We start from the raw sequence: 15,619 nt of genomic DNA on the forward strand, positions 1-15,619 counted from the left end.
ACGGTGCCCGCGGGCGCCATGGCGCCTGCCGGGGCATTTATGTGCGCCCATCGACTGACAAGGGAGCGCTTCCACCAGACAATCCGCCGCCAAGGAGCTCAGCTGCCGGACAACCCAAGAAGAATCGGTGGCATTTCGGCGGCAGCGATTCTTGGTGGCATTTCGGCAGCTGGTCGTCCGGCACCTGCCACACTCTTCTGGGAACATGAATATGCCTATTGCAACAGAAAGGTTGGGGACCACTGGTCCATTCAGACCACACCTCTGCTGAAGCATGTTCTCTCACTCCAGGAGATGGGCATACTGTTATTTTAATGAATATGCAAGAGAGGTGTGGAAATTTGTAAACTGAGCAATGTCTCTCCTTTCACTCGTGCCTCCAAGGCAAAAAGGGATTTCATCAGTAATTCATTGTTCCGGTATCTGTTTGGAGTTAGTCATAATGTGTGCAAGTACATGGAACAGTTGGCACAGTGAGAGAATATGTAAATATAGCCCTGTGACATTCATTAGTGCTCTAAGTACTGATGGGAGGAAAGGGCCTGCCCATCAGTAACATACTATGTTAGAGATGGATTATAATAGTAAGATGCTGAGTCACTCCCCTCTTGTGAAAATACCTGAGGAAAGGACCTAAGTGGAGGAAAGTCCATGAGAATGTTTTTGCAGAGTTCACTCTCCTGGAGTGATTTTAGGGAAGTTTGTCTCATGACCCCCTCTCTATGTACACAATGAGCTACAGGTATGTTCCTAAACCCAGCAGAACTGTGGGGATCTGCAGGAGTCAGAGACATCTCCACTGAGGCCCTGTGCTTCTATGCTAGTTCTGGGGTCCCCCTATCTCTGGCATTGCTTATGAAAAAGGTGGGAGCTCAGGTGGGAGGGATTAATGAGAGGAACTGGTCTCCTTACCACCTGGATAACGTCATAAAAACAGGACAAAGTTGTGCTGTTGGTAAATGATACTGGGGCTCAAAAATGGATTCCGGACTAGATGTTTAAATTTCACTATTGCATTTAAAAATTAAAAATAAATGTTGTAACAAACAAATGAAGTCATAAACAAACCCAGCAGCATGTACAAGAAAGTATTATGTTGCTTTGAATCTTGGCAGTAGCTTCCATAGAAATAATAGCAGGAAATTATGGAGGGAAAAAATGGTGAAATCACTCAGCATTGCTTATTCATTGTAGTCTTCTGTGCTGAGATAACGATTGGGTTTATTTGTATTATAAAATAAAAGATTGCTCTTATAATTGGAAACCGTTCTAGCTGTGTAGCTAAGGGTAAAGGTTATACTGGTTATTGCAACAGATATCCTAATTCTAACAAAAGATACTCAGCGAAGACAGAACATTTAACAACTGGACCACCTAGCCTAAAAGTATCCATGAAGCAAGAATTTTCAGTGTTGGGTATTTTGTTGGAGCTGACAAGAAATCTCAGATTTTTCCAGTGATTTTTCTTTTCATTCCTTCACATGGGGCAAGGTTATCCTGGGAAGCTGTGTGCAGACAGAGGTGCACCATTTTGAGGTTTCACGTGTGCTCCCACCACGGAGTACTTTATTTTTCTTTCTCAGATGGATTATTTTGTGCCCCAACCTGCACTCATTTGAGACCTATTCTCCCCCGATGTGCGCACACTAGAATGGCCATTAGTGTTAATGAGTTATGCGTGTACACATCAGGGGGAGAATAGGCCTTATTGTTGAGTTTGTTTGAAAGCCGGAGTAGAATCCACAGGTACCTACACAGAGGGAGATTAACTGACACGGTAGTTGGAAAGAGTTCAAGAGAAATACCAGTCAGCGCTCAATCAGCTAACCATTCTGAGTAATGTTGGTTGGCTGAAACTTAAGAAAAATACACTGTTAATACATAAGAACATAAAGAATAAGCAGAGCCCTGCAGGGATACAAAATTCATATCCACGGATGTAAATTGGTATCTGCAGAGCTGCAGGACTCTGCTGGGAACTGCAGTGGGGAAAGCAGCAGCATGTCAGGCCCGCGCCCCATGCCAGCAGCTCCTCTGGCCTGGCTGTTCTGCCCAGCCACACCCCCAGCCCTGCTAACTGCCGTGGCACCATGCCCGCCAGCAGCTGTCCCTGGTTGTGCTAATGTGTGCAAGTGGCTCACACACTTCCAGACAGGATTCCCTTCCACACAGCGGTCTGTGTCTCCTGTCCGGGAGCATGCGAGCCGTTTGCATACATTAGCACAGCCAGGGACAGCTACCGGTGAGCCTGGTGCCTGCCCCGGTGTGCGGGGCTGGGAGAAGTACAGACACGCCGGAGGAGCTGCCCGCGTGGGGCGCTGGCTCCTCAGAGTGGCGGCCCGACATGCTGCTGCTTTCCCTGTGGCAGTTCCCAGCAGAGCCCTGCAGCTTCGCAGATAGCAATTTATATCTGCGGATATAAATTTTGTATCCACCTAGCGCCCTAAGAATAAGGCTCCTGATGTAATCCTGGCACTTATAGGCTATTTAGCCTGATTTCAGTACCAGGCAAATTGATTGAAACTATAATAAAGAACAGAAAGGTCAAACACCTAGATGAACACACAGTGTTGTGGAAGAGTCAACACAACTTTTGTAAAGGGGAATCGTGCCTCATCAATCTATTCTTTGAAGGTGTCAGCAAATACATAGTCAAGGGTGATCTAGTTGATACAGTGTACTTGGACTTTCAGAAAGCCTTTGACCAGGTCCCTCACCAAAGGCTCTTAAGCAAACTAATCAGTCATAGGGAAAGAAGGAAGGTCCACTCATGGATCAGTAACTGGTTGAAAGATAGGAAACAAAGGGTAGGAATAAATGGTCATTTCACAGTGTAGAGAGGTAAATAGCAGGGTCCCCAGGGATCCGTACTGGGACCAGTGCTGTTCAACATATTCATAAATCATCTGGAAAAAGGGGTAAACAGTGAGGTGGCAAAGTCTGTAGACAATACAAAATTACTTAAGATAGTTAAGCACGCTACACAGAGTTACAAAGAGATCTCACAAAATTGGGTGACTGGGCAACAAAATGGCAGATGAAATTCAATATTGATAATTGCAAAGTAATGCACATTGGAAAACATAATCCCACCTACATGCACAAAATAATGGGAGTCTAAATTAGCTGTTACCACTCAAGGAAGAGCTCTTGGAGTCATCATGGATAGTTCTCTGAAAACATCTGCTCAATGTGCAGCAACAGTCAAAAAAGCGAACAGAATGCTGGGAACCATTAGGAGGGGGATAGATAATAAGACAGAAAATATCATAATGCCACTCTATAAATCCATGGAATACCTGCACCTTGAATACTCTGTGCAGTTCCAGTGCCCATCTCAAAAAAGATACGTTAGAATGGGTAAAAGTACAGTGAAGGGCAACGAAAATGAGAAGGGATTGGGAACAGCTTTCATATGAGGAGAGAGCTAGCACTGTTCCATTTAGAAAAGAGATGACTAAGGAGTGATATGAAAGAGGTCTATAAATCATGACTGGTGTGGAGAAAGTGAATAAGGAAGTGTTATTTACCCCTTCACATAACACAAGAACCAAGGGTCAACCAATGAAATTAGTAGGCAGCAAGTTTAAAACAAACATTAGGAAGTACTTCACGTAATGCACAGTCAACCTATGGAACTCATTGTCAGGGGATGTTGTGAAGGTTAAAAGGATAACTGTATTCAAAACAGAGTTAGATAAGTTCATAGAGGATAGGCCCACCAATGGCTATTAGCCAAGATGGTCAGAGATGCAATCCCATGCTCTGGGTTTCTCTATACCTCTGATACCTATACCTTCCCTATACCAGCCAGAAGCTGAGTCTGGATGATAGGAGATGAATCACTTGATAATTGCCCTGTTCTGTTCATTCCCTCTGAAGCACCTGGCACCAGCCACTATTTGAAGCCAGGATGCTGCACTAGATGGACTATTGGTCTGTTCTAGTATGGCCGTTCTTACGTTTTTATATCTAAAAATGCATTTAATGTTACAACCCATTTTTTTTACTGGGTAACATAATGGGGTCCATTTTCCTTGGCCTTTTTAACTGTACCTGCAATATTTATGTTGTCATAAATAGAAAGGGAAGGGTAACCACCTTTCTGTATACAGTGCTATAAAATCCTTCCTGGTCAGAGGCAAAACCCTTTCACCTGTAAAGGGTTAAGAAGCTAAGATAACCTCACTGGCACCTGACCCAAAATGACCAATGAGGGGACAAGATACTTTCAAATCTGGAGTGGGGGGGGAACAAAGGGTTCTATCTGTCTGTGTGATGCTTTTGCCGGGAATAGATCAGCAATGCAAGCCTTCCAACTCCTGTTAAGTTAGTAAGTAATCTACCTAGAAAATGCGTTAGATTTTCTTTTGTTTAATGGCTGGTAAAATAAGCTGTGCTGGAGGGAATGTATATTCCTGTTTTTGTGTCTTTTTGTAACTTAAGGTTTTGCCTAGAGGGATTCTCTATGTTTTGAATCTGATTACCCTGGAAAGTATTTACCATCCTGATTTTACAGAGGTGATTCTTTTACCTTTTCTTTAATTAAAATTCTTCTTTTAAGAGCCTGATTGATTTTTCACTGTTCTTAAGATCGAAGGGTTTGGGTCTGTGTTCACCTGTACCAATTGGTGAGGATTATTATCAAGCCTTCCCCAGGAAAGGGGGTGTAGGGCTTGGGGGATATTTTGAGGGAAGACGTCTCCAAGTGGGCTCTTTCCCTGTTCTTTGTTTGACATGGTTGGTGGTGGCAGCATACTGTTCAAGGACACGGCAAAGTTTGTACCTTGGGGAAGTTTTTAACCTAAATTGGTAAGCTTAAGCTTAGGGGGTCTTTCATGCGGGTCCCCACATCTGTACCCTAGAGTTCAGAGTGGGGAAGGAACCTTGACATATGTTCTTATGAGTTTTGCTCATATAAAAAAGAGACACCTGAAAATTAAGGAGCCCAGCTGAAAATTTGGCCTGTGTTGTTTAAAATCAGCATACATAATTTTATTTAACACAAGCATGCATTCCAAGCCTGATAGCAAACCTGAGAGTGACTGTTACAGTGTCTGCATTTTTTACATTGTATTTATTTTTCTGTAGTATGTTATTTTCACAAGACTCAACAGAGGCCAGATTTTTCATTGCATGTGCGTGGGCAGACCCTTGCACCCATGCAGAACCCCAGCAGAGTTCTTGGCAAGCAAGTTGGAGGATCAAGGCCAAATGCATAACATCCAATTAGGCTATGCAATAAGCAATGTGTGAAAAGTGGACTAGATGTGGTGCAGAACTCAGCAAAAACAAACCCAAAGCATACCTCTACACTATGTAGTATTATTTAGCTACTAACACGCTGCATTTAAATGCTTATAAATTATAGACATTCTTTCTAACGTTTTGTTTGCCCTCAACTACTCCAAGTACTGCGAATAGCAGTAAGAATGTGAAATATGAGCTTGCATTGGATATATTAGATTGCATTTAATATATTTGCAGTATTTTAAATGATACAATAGGGTTACAATTCTGCTTGCCTAAAACCGCAAGTGATTTTCCCATAGCTAAAGGTCCTGATCCTGCAAGGTGCTAAAAGCCTAAAATTCCCATTAATGTCACTTAGCACCTTGCAGGATTGGGCTCAAAATCAGCAATGTGCAGCAGTGTGATAACAGCTGGCACAGAATTCAAAGATTGCTGATGTGATCAAGGCTGGTTTTGAGAGGGTTAACCACTGTTTACATTTAAAAATCAACCATTTTAAACATTTACTTTTGTCCTACAGTGTGAATAAACAAACTGATTTCCATTTAAACGAAATGTATTGCTTTTTGTTGTTACCCACCAACTGAAAGGTGGCCATAAATGTGCATGATGTTTTATTGACCATATATGTAAATTGAGCATACTTGGAAACCCTAAAATCTTTTTCCCTCCCTGCACCTTAAAATCTGTTTAGATCAATATGATAAAGAAATTAATCAGATTATATTGTTCTGCCTTTTAATTATATTAGCCATTCACTAGCAGGTTTATAAATTAATCCTTTAGAAACTTGTCTCTGTTTCATTAAGGCCAGGGCAGCATCTGGCTGCTTCTTGTAATTTGGATCCATTTCATTTTGGACGGGGTCCCCCCATTCCATAAATGCCCTGTATCCACCAGTCTCCCAGCTGTCCAGAAGCAGTTAATGCAGGGTTGACAGGTCTTTGGGACAGTGAGAAATCAGAATTTTTTAGTTCTCTTGTCTTTGTTATTAGATCTTAATGATCTAAGCAAAAGTCTAAAAATACTTGAACACCCTGGACCCACAGGTTCAAATCCCATCAGATTTAGCTCCAGCCATCATCTTTCTGAGGTACGTACACTGAATTCTTGGCAGTTTAAGATAGATGGGTCTTTCAGATAAGACGTTAAACCCAGGTTTTTTCTGCTGTCTATGGACATTAAAGAATAGAGGTTTGCTCCAGTGTCTTTAGTCATTTCCTCTCCCTGAAGTGTTGTGCAGATGGCTGTTTGCTGATTTGCTACCATCCACATTCCCCATACAAGTACTAGCTGTGTTTCAGTAGTGATGTATGTAAATTGAGGCAACATCTGTGCCACACAACCCCTGAGGAAGCTGGTGATGCATGGGGGACACAGTAGGCATTAGAAGGGAGAGATCCTCCCTGACTCCGAACCGTAGGTTGGGTGGAGAATGGCTCCACAACCATTGCTACAGCCGACTGAGGTACTCAGAGCGGACTGTAGTGTTCTCTAAGTGCACACACCCTCACAAGATCCACATAGGCCTCGTCTAAAATAGGGAACCTATTCAAAAAATTCCTATGTTCCCAATACCAGTTCATAGGTAGTCCATACCAATAGTTCCATCAGTGTTCATAACTCTGGGAGCCTTGCTGTAGACAGCATGCCAGCGACTGCCACCATTTGAAGCACCATGTCCATTAGAACCACTCTGAAAAGGGTCCGAAGGCATGATGTATCTATGTCTGCCCAGTGGTCTAGTCAATCTAGATCACTTTATATATTCTGTCCTGGCTGGTGTTTACAACTCCTTTTAGGTTCCTCTACAAATGTTTTGAACATGCAGTTTGTTGTTCATGGTTCTATTACCCTGTAGCTGGTTTGTGGTTTTTTTCCCCTCTCTTCATAATTGTCCCATTATTTGACTGTGGTTTGAAATTAGAATTACTGGATAATTGCAAGGATCTTTCTTCTTTCAATTTATAAAAAGTACCACATTTGCTTTTCTCCAGCCTCTATATCTCTGTAGTTCTCTATCACTGAAAAAAAAAAAAAAATGTCAGTGATTCAGTTCATTTAATTAATTTTTAGACTCCATGTCATCCAGGCCTATGGACAGGGTGTGTGTGTGTGTGTGTGTGTATAATATAAATATTTTAAATATACCTGTAAGCCTGCCTTTTGTTAATAGCGATTTCCCCCCCAGGTCTTTGTGATGTCCTAAACCTAAGAAATGCTGAGGCCTGATTCTCCACTGTCTTGCACCTTGTGTAGTCATTTTACACCTGTGGATGTGAATGTAAAATGTGGCCAATTCAGTTATTTTGAAGAACTGTAAATAATGATACAAGGTGCATAGGAAAGGCAAATCTTTTTTTTATTTTATTTTATTTTTCTGAGATTTTAAAAAGGAATTCAGTATCCAACAACTCCCCCCCCCAAAAATAATCAGTGTATGTACAATATCTCCATTCTTTATGATAGATAGATTGTGTATCTATGTGTACAAGACCATGATACTGAAGCAGGAGAAGCCACGGGTCATATAACCAGATCTGTGGCAATTCCTTTGCAATTTCTAAATCACAAACAGCACACTTTCTTGGCCTGAACTGATGAAGGCAGTTTTGCAGCCTAAAATTTGAATTCAGCTGAGGATACTCTTCAGTGTGGCAAACACAACATCCCATAACAGCCTATGATGGGCTAAGGAAAAGTAGGAAACCCATGTAATGAGAAGATTGGTTAGGAGCCCTGGGTGGAATGCATCAGCATGCCTTTCACATAATATGTATGTTTTCAACCATTTAAGTTAATTCACATCACTTATGACCTTTTCCTGCCATAACTTTGGTTTGAAGCTCTGTAACATGCACGAAGGATTATGGGAGAGAAAAAAGCTCAATGTTGTAAACAAACTTCTAAAATGCCATAGACAAAGCAAGTTGTTAAAGTGATTCATGGCAGACTCTCTCAATCTGTTTAAGAAAAAGAAAAGGTAAAGCAAGGCTTGAGTAGCCAAGCAACCTCAAAGCCTGACCACTGTTGCCATGGGAAGCTTTATCAATGACGCAGTGGCTGAAATTGTCCTTTTCTTGTAATTGAGGGCTACAGTTAGAAGAAAAGGGAGTTTTCCAGACAGGCAGCCCCCTCCTGCAGAGAATCAGCAAGGAACAGATTGGAATTAAGTCTCATTCACACACACACAAAGGTCTGATCAAAATGGGATTGACAAAATCTAGTCACTTTCAAAACATAAATCTGAGTCCTTTTGAGGCTCTGTCTTCGAAAGGATTTGCCTTACCACAACCAGACTACAGGTAAGTTGAATGCAATTCTTGACCTGAAGACAGAATGTACTTGCTGTAGTGTTTCCTGATTTGTTTAATCTGGCAGAAGTATTTGCTACATTTGACCAAGCAGAGTTACAAAAGCAAACCCTGACACCCAAGAGATGTACCTATTAGTGATGATTTGCATACAAAGTTAAAGTAGAGGGCTCTTCATTTCACTTCAGTGATGCATTGTGGGTCCAATCTGAAACTGAATCTTGCATCTTTCAGCATTTCCCAAGTAAAGAGAACAGTCAGGAGACTGATTTCATGTTTAGGATGCTGTAACGGGTCTCAGCTTGTTTAGAGCAAGGTGGGTTTTAAAGACAAATTAGACTGGAGAATAAAGTAGGGTGCACTACTTACTTGCTCTTGGGACTTTAGAGATGGACAAAAAAAACCAAGGACAAACTATGTAACATTCAGTGGTCAGGTTTTAACATGAGAATAGCTGTATAAAGAAAACTGTGGGCATGAACTAATTCCTCCCTTGGAGTGTAAAAGGCTTCAGTACATCCCGAAGAACAGATGCATGACAAATATATCTTTGTGCAGGAAAGGGAAATATTTCTTAAACATCCTATAGCAAACGTGACTGACTGAGTTTCCCTTTCCTCCTGCCTGGTGCATTTCCCCTCTTTGCACAGATGGGTTCTAACTACATTTGCAGGGTATGAACTGTAGCTGACATTCAGATTCATAGCTCTAGTAGTTCATTTAGCACTGTGGTTCTCAAACTGTGGGTCGGGACCCCAAAATGGGTTGTGACACCATTTTAATGAGGTCACCAGGGCTGGCATTAGACTTGCTGGGGCCAAAGCCAAAACCTGGGCCCCATCCCCCAGGGTCAAAACTGGAGCCCCACTGTCCAGGGCTGAAGCCAAAGCCTGAGAGCTTCAGTGCTGGGTCGTGGGGCTCAGGTTACAGGCCCCCCACCTGGGGCTGAAGCCCTTGGGCTTTGGCCTCCCCTGCCTGGGGTAGTAGGGCTGGGCTTTGGCAGGACTTGGGTGGGCTCAGGCTTCGGTCTCCCCCTCCTGGGGTCGTGTAGTAATTTTTGTTGTCAGAAGGGGGCCGTGGTGCAATAAAGTTTGAGAACCCCTGATTTAGCAGACAAAGGCCAAGCAGGGAGACACCTTTTCTCCAGCCCAGCATGTGGAAGGCAATGAGAGGGTGGTGAGGAGTTTTTGTTAATCTCAACATAGCTAGCATGAATGCTGAAAAATGCAGTCTTTGAAGATGTTTTCTTTTGTAAGCAACAGCCTGTCCAAACAATGGGATTATTTGACGAAGTCTGTAAAGTATTGAATGAACTCCCTGACAAGGCTAGAACCTGGGCAAGGTCCCTGCTAGTCACAAGAATGTAGAGTTTAATTGAAAATTCATTTCTTTTGTATGTTTGTGTTGATAGCATTTGCGAAATGTCCTTTTTTCAGCTCAGATACACTTAGTAGAAACTGAGTGGCAAAGAGGATAGGTAATAGTGTCCCACTCTTAAGGTACCAGCTCATCCTGGGCCTGATCCAAAGCTCATGGAAGTCAATGGGAATGTTTCCATAGACTTCATAGGCTTTGGATCAGGTCCACTGAGCCTGGTTTCGAAGTTGTTACAGTGAGTTGAAGTTGTTACAACCTGATGGCTGTTCAGGGGCCTGTGTGAAATGACTTGGCGGCTCTTGATCCATTTCCTAAGGTGCTTCTGTCACAAAACCTACAACGACCACTACTCATTTTGTTAGCAGTTCCAGCAGCGAGGCTAAGAACTGAACAGTCCATAGAGAAGAAACTGCCCACTTTCCACTAGGAGTGATCCATCTGTAATCTGTCTCAGCCATGGAGGTGCAATTTAAACACATCTTGCATTGCTGCTGCCCGTGTCATGCCTGTTCTCTGAGGTCAAATAGCTGAGTGCTTGTCAGAAACACAAATTTAATCGGAATTTTTTTTTCAAAAACAAAGGCCCCAGCCCTAAACTTTGGGAGCTGGAAGTGCTCAGTCAGCCCTTGGCAGGATCAGGCCCAAACCTCATTCTGATTAAAGCAGGACTTTCTAATGTCTTCAGTTATTTCTCCAGTGCTCAGTTATGATTTTTATTTTGTTTGTGACTCTATGTAGAAATAAAAAGCATCCAAACCTCAGGCTTTTATCCTGATTCCAGCTCCAGTGATGTTACTGTTAGTGTTCTTCCAGGTTATTTTATAAAGGCTGGCATAGGAAAGCCCATCAAGGGACGTAGAGCCATGAGATTCAGAATAAAGAAACTTTCAGAAGAAGTGGGCCAATATTTTTTGTTAGTGTAAAAGGGCTCAGCTCCAGTCTTTCAGGAGAATTTTGTCCACTCACATAAGCAGAGCATGTGGCCCATTATTGGCAGAATGATGCTATTTTTAGTGAGAGACATGCACAGAAGTAACGCTTTTTTCATATAAGAGGTCTGGCTACAGTAATTGTTTCAGATGTTGCTTTAAAGTGGATGCAGCCCTATGGTGGTGTACAGCTAGCTATGCTTCTAGAAGGTTGCTCTTTTAAAGTAAGTTTCCCTATAAGGTGTTGATTTTTTATAGAATTGGTTCAAGGGGAAAACACAAGCCATTTGATACTTAACGCCAGTACCAAAAATGGTTGTTCAAAATATTGCTGGTCAGAGTGCAAATCTTGTTTTGTTTATTTAGGCCTCAAGTCCACAAACACTTTCACATGGACACAGCTTTACCCTCATTAGTGGGACTGCTCACATGATAAAGCTAGATACAGGCGTGTTTGCAGGATTGGGGCTTTATTCCTGGCTCAGGGAAAATTCCCATTGGAGTCAATGAGGTTTTGCCTGAGGAAAATGAGTAAGGACTGCAGGTCTGTTAACTCCTTTCGTTACCCACAGGGGATCAACCATAGTTAGATTAATTAGAGTGACAGAGCAGTGCGAGGGGAAATGATAACAACAGGCCCAGATATACCCTCATTGCCTTTTCTGGAGTTAGTATGAGGATTCGTATTCTCATTTTTTGTTTTTTATAAAGGACACAAATAAGACACCACACAAATTACAAGCCAGTGTTGGTAGATTTCTTGCAAAATGTACACATTTAAATACATTTACAGTTTATAAGGTTACAATGTTTACAAACAAAAGTTGCAAAGATGAAACACAGAATATTTCACTCTTGTACCAAAATCACATATTACGTCACAATAACAGTATTGTAGCTCTCATTTAAGACACTGACAGTTTAAGAACTGCACCTTTTTACTGAGGAAACAATTCTACACATATGGAGTTTGCTTAATGATCACATAGGCTCAGATCCTGCAAACATGCTTGTGTTTAAGCATGAAGTTTTATCTCCAGTGGGACTAATCATGTGCTTAACGTTAACCACATACGTAAGTGTTTGCAGGATCAAGGTCCTAGTTTCTCAAGCCTCTGTGTATTGACACCACTACTTTTTTATGTTTACTAAGCAAAGCAAGAACAATATGGATGAAGCCCTATTGCAAAACTACAGATCCAGTTAAATCACAAGTCTCAGCAACAGTGGCAAATATTCAGAGTTGACATACCCATGTATATTATACGTTTGTGATGGAACCATTAGGCTGTAATTAAGGTTTAGTGTTATACTGCAAGGGAGACTAATGTGTAGAGTGTTTCCTTATTAGTTGGAGGCAGAAAGTAGTTCCTTATGGAGTCCATCAGGGTCGGCAGAAGTGTGCTGAGTTGGTATAAGAGTACTGTTACATGGCCTCGAACTTTTGTCATTGTTTTTAGGGTTTGCATTAGGAACTGTCACACTTACTCAGTCCCTAATCCCTTGTTTCACATACATCTAAGTCAGGAAATCCCAAGTTGTGGAGCAAAAATTAGTCATCCTTCCTCCCCTGGTGATAAAAGTTATGGTGGCTATGGGAGCCATAACCTAGCATTTCTTGATTATTGCATGTAAAGTCTCAGCCATAATATCAGGTTAAGAATTTTTTGCATTTCTTTGTTTGCTTTTAAAATAAAGAATGGTGTTAGTAAATTTAACTGCTGTTGCAAAACCAAACAGATGCATTTTCACATTAAATTGTACCCCTGCTGAGCACACAAAATTTGATATTGGCAGCAAGACGGACTCAGTAAGATGGCAATCAAGACCTTGCTGAGTCCTTTACATTACTTGTAAAGTGACATTGGAAGAAGCCTACTTGGCCCAACCATATTCTATTCACCATTAATGCTTCCAATTTCAAATTGTGCATGCAAAGCATGGGCCAGAGCAAGTACACATTGTATGCTATAATGATTTCATATTCAAGTAAACATAGACTAGGAATGGATTAAGGAGGAGGGATGCTTGGCTGGCCTGAGAGTACAGAGCAATCAAGGTTAAAACTCATCTTACATTGTATTTGAATGCACAGTGCTTCAGGTGCAGATGGATCAGTGCCTATATCTGAAGGACTGTCCCAATTAGAGGAAAATCAAAGATCCCAGTCCATGATTGTTCTAAACCAATTTTCTTCAAACATAGCCGGGCAGAGGTTAATTGTCTAAACTGAGGAATTAAGACCAAGGTTAGTTTGAATCTTTAAAAAGAACTTAAATTTTATTTCAAACAAATTGAAAATTTTTTTTAAATAATGAAAAAACAAATAAACCCACCACTGTTACAATAAGCCAGATGCAGGTATTTTCTTTACAAGAAAATAAATAAATAAAAGACATTTCAACCCAAAGGGTCTGGTTTTTTTTAAGAAAATGTGAAAGGACTGAAAATGTTTTATGAGGAAAGTTAGTGTAATAGTGGCACAATTCATTATCATCACACAGATCAGTTGATAAGAGACATAAAAATGTGAAGTCTTGTAAAAGAATCCATTAAAAAAGCCAAATTGCACCCATGACGTTCAATTTGAAGGAGGTGATGACAAAGTCCTACTGGGGGAATGTTCAGGGCACCTGCCCCTAGGCAAAGATGTTTGATAGCACAAGCCATTTGATGCACTAACAGATGCAAACTCCTCTCTTATTTTTGCAGATACATTATACTATAAACTCCTATGCACTAAGGGTTGTTCTCGACCCAAAATGGGTGAACAATTTGTTAGCTGTGCATGATGCCCCAGCATACCCCTTCTCCTTCCAAAGTTTGTCTCAAACAACCAGACACTGGTTGTTAATTACCAAATTCCAGTACTGAGCTGTCACCTATTCCTGCCCCAAATAGTTTGGACATCTTTACAATAACAAAACATGCAGCCAGAATATAAAAATATACATATAAAATATAGACAATCTTGTTTGTTTTTATTTAAAAACCAGGGTTAACAAATAAGGAGTGTTGAGTTCTGAAATAGTTCTGTAAAATCCTGTACCAGAATCCTCCTAACTGCTTAGACTGATGGCCCGCAGAGTTTAGGTTAGTTAATTTCATTAGCCATGTGCTCACTCGGGTCTGTACAGCGGCAAGGCAGCACATTACAACAGCAGAATTAAGCTTTTTAAATTAAAAAAAAAAAAAATACAGGAAGGGAAGGATGATTCCTCCTGCTGCTATGGCTAGGGAGATGAAGTCGCTGCTTAAGAGGTTTTGTTTTAAGGGAGTTCTCATTTCTCCACCATCGGATGGAGACTTTATCTCATTCTCTAATGCTATCTAACCAATCCCGTAGGTCATTTTTGGGGCAGCAATAACAATCAAAATTAAATAAGCAGGTGCGGGTTTGTAACTAGCCACGAACTAGTTTTAAACCCCCCCGAGCCCCTGCTCTGTGGTCCACATTCCTGCAGTAACAGGTTAACTCGCGTTCAGGTTACACAGCATACACCTCAAAACAAACCAGCCACTGGATGACCGGCCGATTTACCGCTCATCCCGGAGGAGGCAGAAGAAGGGCCGGGAAGAGAGACGGAATTCATGCCGGTGGTCCTTTGTGTTTGACGCTTGTCAAAGGCTCAAACAGGGGCGAGCTCCTGGCGCGTTCAGGCGCGCAGCGGGGCTGGTCTTGTCCCAACGAGAGCGGGCCCTGCGCACAGTCCAGTTCGGAGCTCGCCTCCCCGGAGCCATTTCAAGCATCCCCGGGGAGGGAACCGGGCACAGGGCAGGGTCCAGCGGCTGCTCTGGGGCCGGCGGGGAGCTGCAGCCCGGCTCGCTCCCTGGCCCCTCAGACGTAGTTCTTCTTGTCGTACTCCCCGTTGGAGGCGGGCCGCCGGGTGGAGGCCGAGTACTTGACGGGGAAGGCGTTCTCGCCGTCCCCGGAGCAGGAGCAGGAGCAGCAAATCAGGCTGCCCCCGAGGAGCAGCAGAGCCGTGGCCGCCCAGCCGATGTAGAGGGCCGCCCCCATCTCCCGCTTCCTGGACTTGGGCACGTTGGGGTCGTAGAAGCCGCTGATGATGATGTTGGCGAACCAGCAGACGGGGATGAGGACCAGCACCCCGCAGAGGATGTACAGGACCCCGCCGGCCATGGCGATCCAGGACTTGGCCTTGCCGGCTCGGACGCAGGTGGTGCACTGGGCCCCCACCACGGTCACCATCAGCGCCACCAGCCCCAGCAGGGCCACCAGGACGGTGAGCGCCCGGCCCGCCTGCACCTCGGGGTCCAGCGCCAGGATGGAGTCGTAGACTTTGCACTGCATCTGCCCGGTGCTCTGCACCACGCAGTTCATCCACAGCCCTTCCCAGGTGGTCTGCGCCACCACGATGTGGCCGTCGGCGAAGGCGGACACCTGCCACATGGGCAAGCCGCAGGCCAGGATGACCCCCACCCAGCCCAGGATGCCCAGCCCCAGCCCCAGGATCTCCCGCGCTGCCGAGCTCATGCTGCTCCTCCGGGTTCCCCAGCGGCTCCGCGCTCACCGGCCAAGTGGCTTCGCGCTGCCTCGGGAGCGGGCTTGGGTGGCGATTGCCAGCCTGGGGCCGGCTATTTGAAGCCGCTGGGCGGGCCCCTCCCACCTCCGGCCAGTCCCAGGCAGCGAGGGGCTGCGTGGAAGGAAGCCGGAGCGCGTGTGAATGACAAATGCTTGGAAGGAGGTTTTTTTTTTTGGGGGTGGGGGGGTGGGGGCGGCAGGAC

General features: G+C 43.5%; 1 protein-coding gene across 1 annotated transcript; it reads right to left on the bottom strand.

Annotated features, from left to right (window-relative positions):
- Nucleotides 1–11,622: 11,622 nt before the first annotated feature.
- CLDN5 (claudin 5) lies at nucleotides 11,623–15,368 on the bottom strand. Its single transcript, XM_077835259.1, has one exon. The coding sequence runs from the start codon at nucleotides 15,366–15,368 to the stop codon at nucleotides 14,712–14,714; it is 657 nt and encodes a 218-aa protein (XP_077691385.1). The 3' UTR covers nucleotides 11,623–14,711.
- Nucleotides 15,369–15,619: the final 251 nt, after the last annotated feature.

The sequence above is a fragment of the Eretmochelys imbricata genome, chromosome 15 (assembly GCF_965152235.1).
Source record: "Eretmochelys imbricata isolate rEreImb1 chromosome 15, rEreImb1.hap1, whole genome shotgun sequence".
Classification (NCBI taxonomy): domain Eukaryota; kingdom Metazoa; phylum Chordata; order Testudines; family Cheloniidae; genus Eretmochelys; species Eretmochelys imbricata.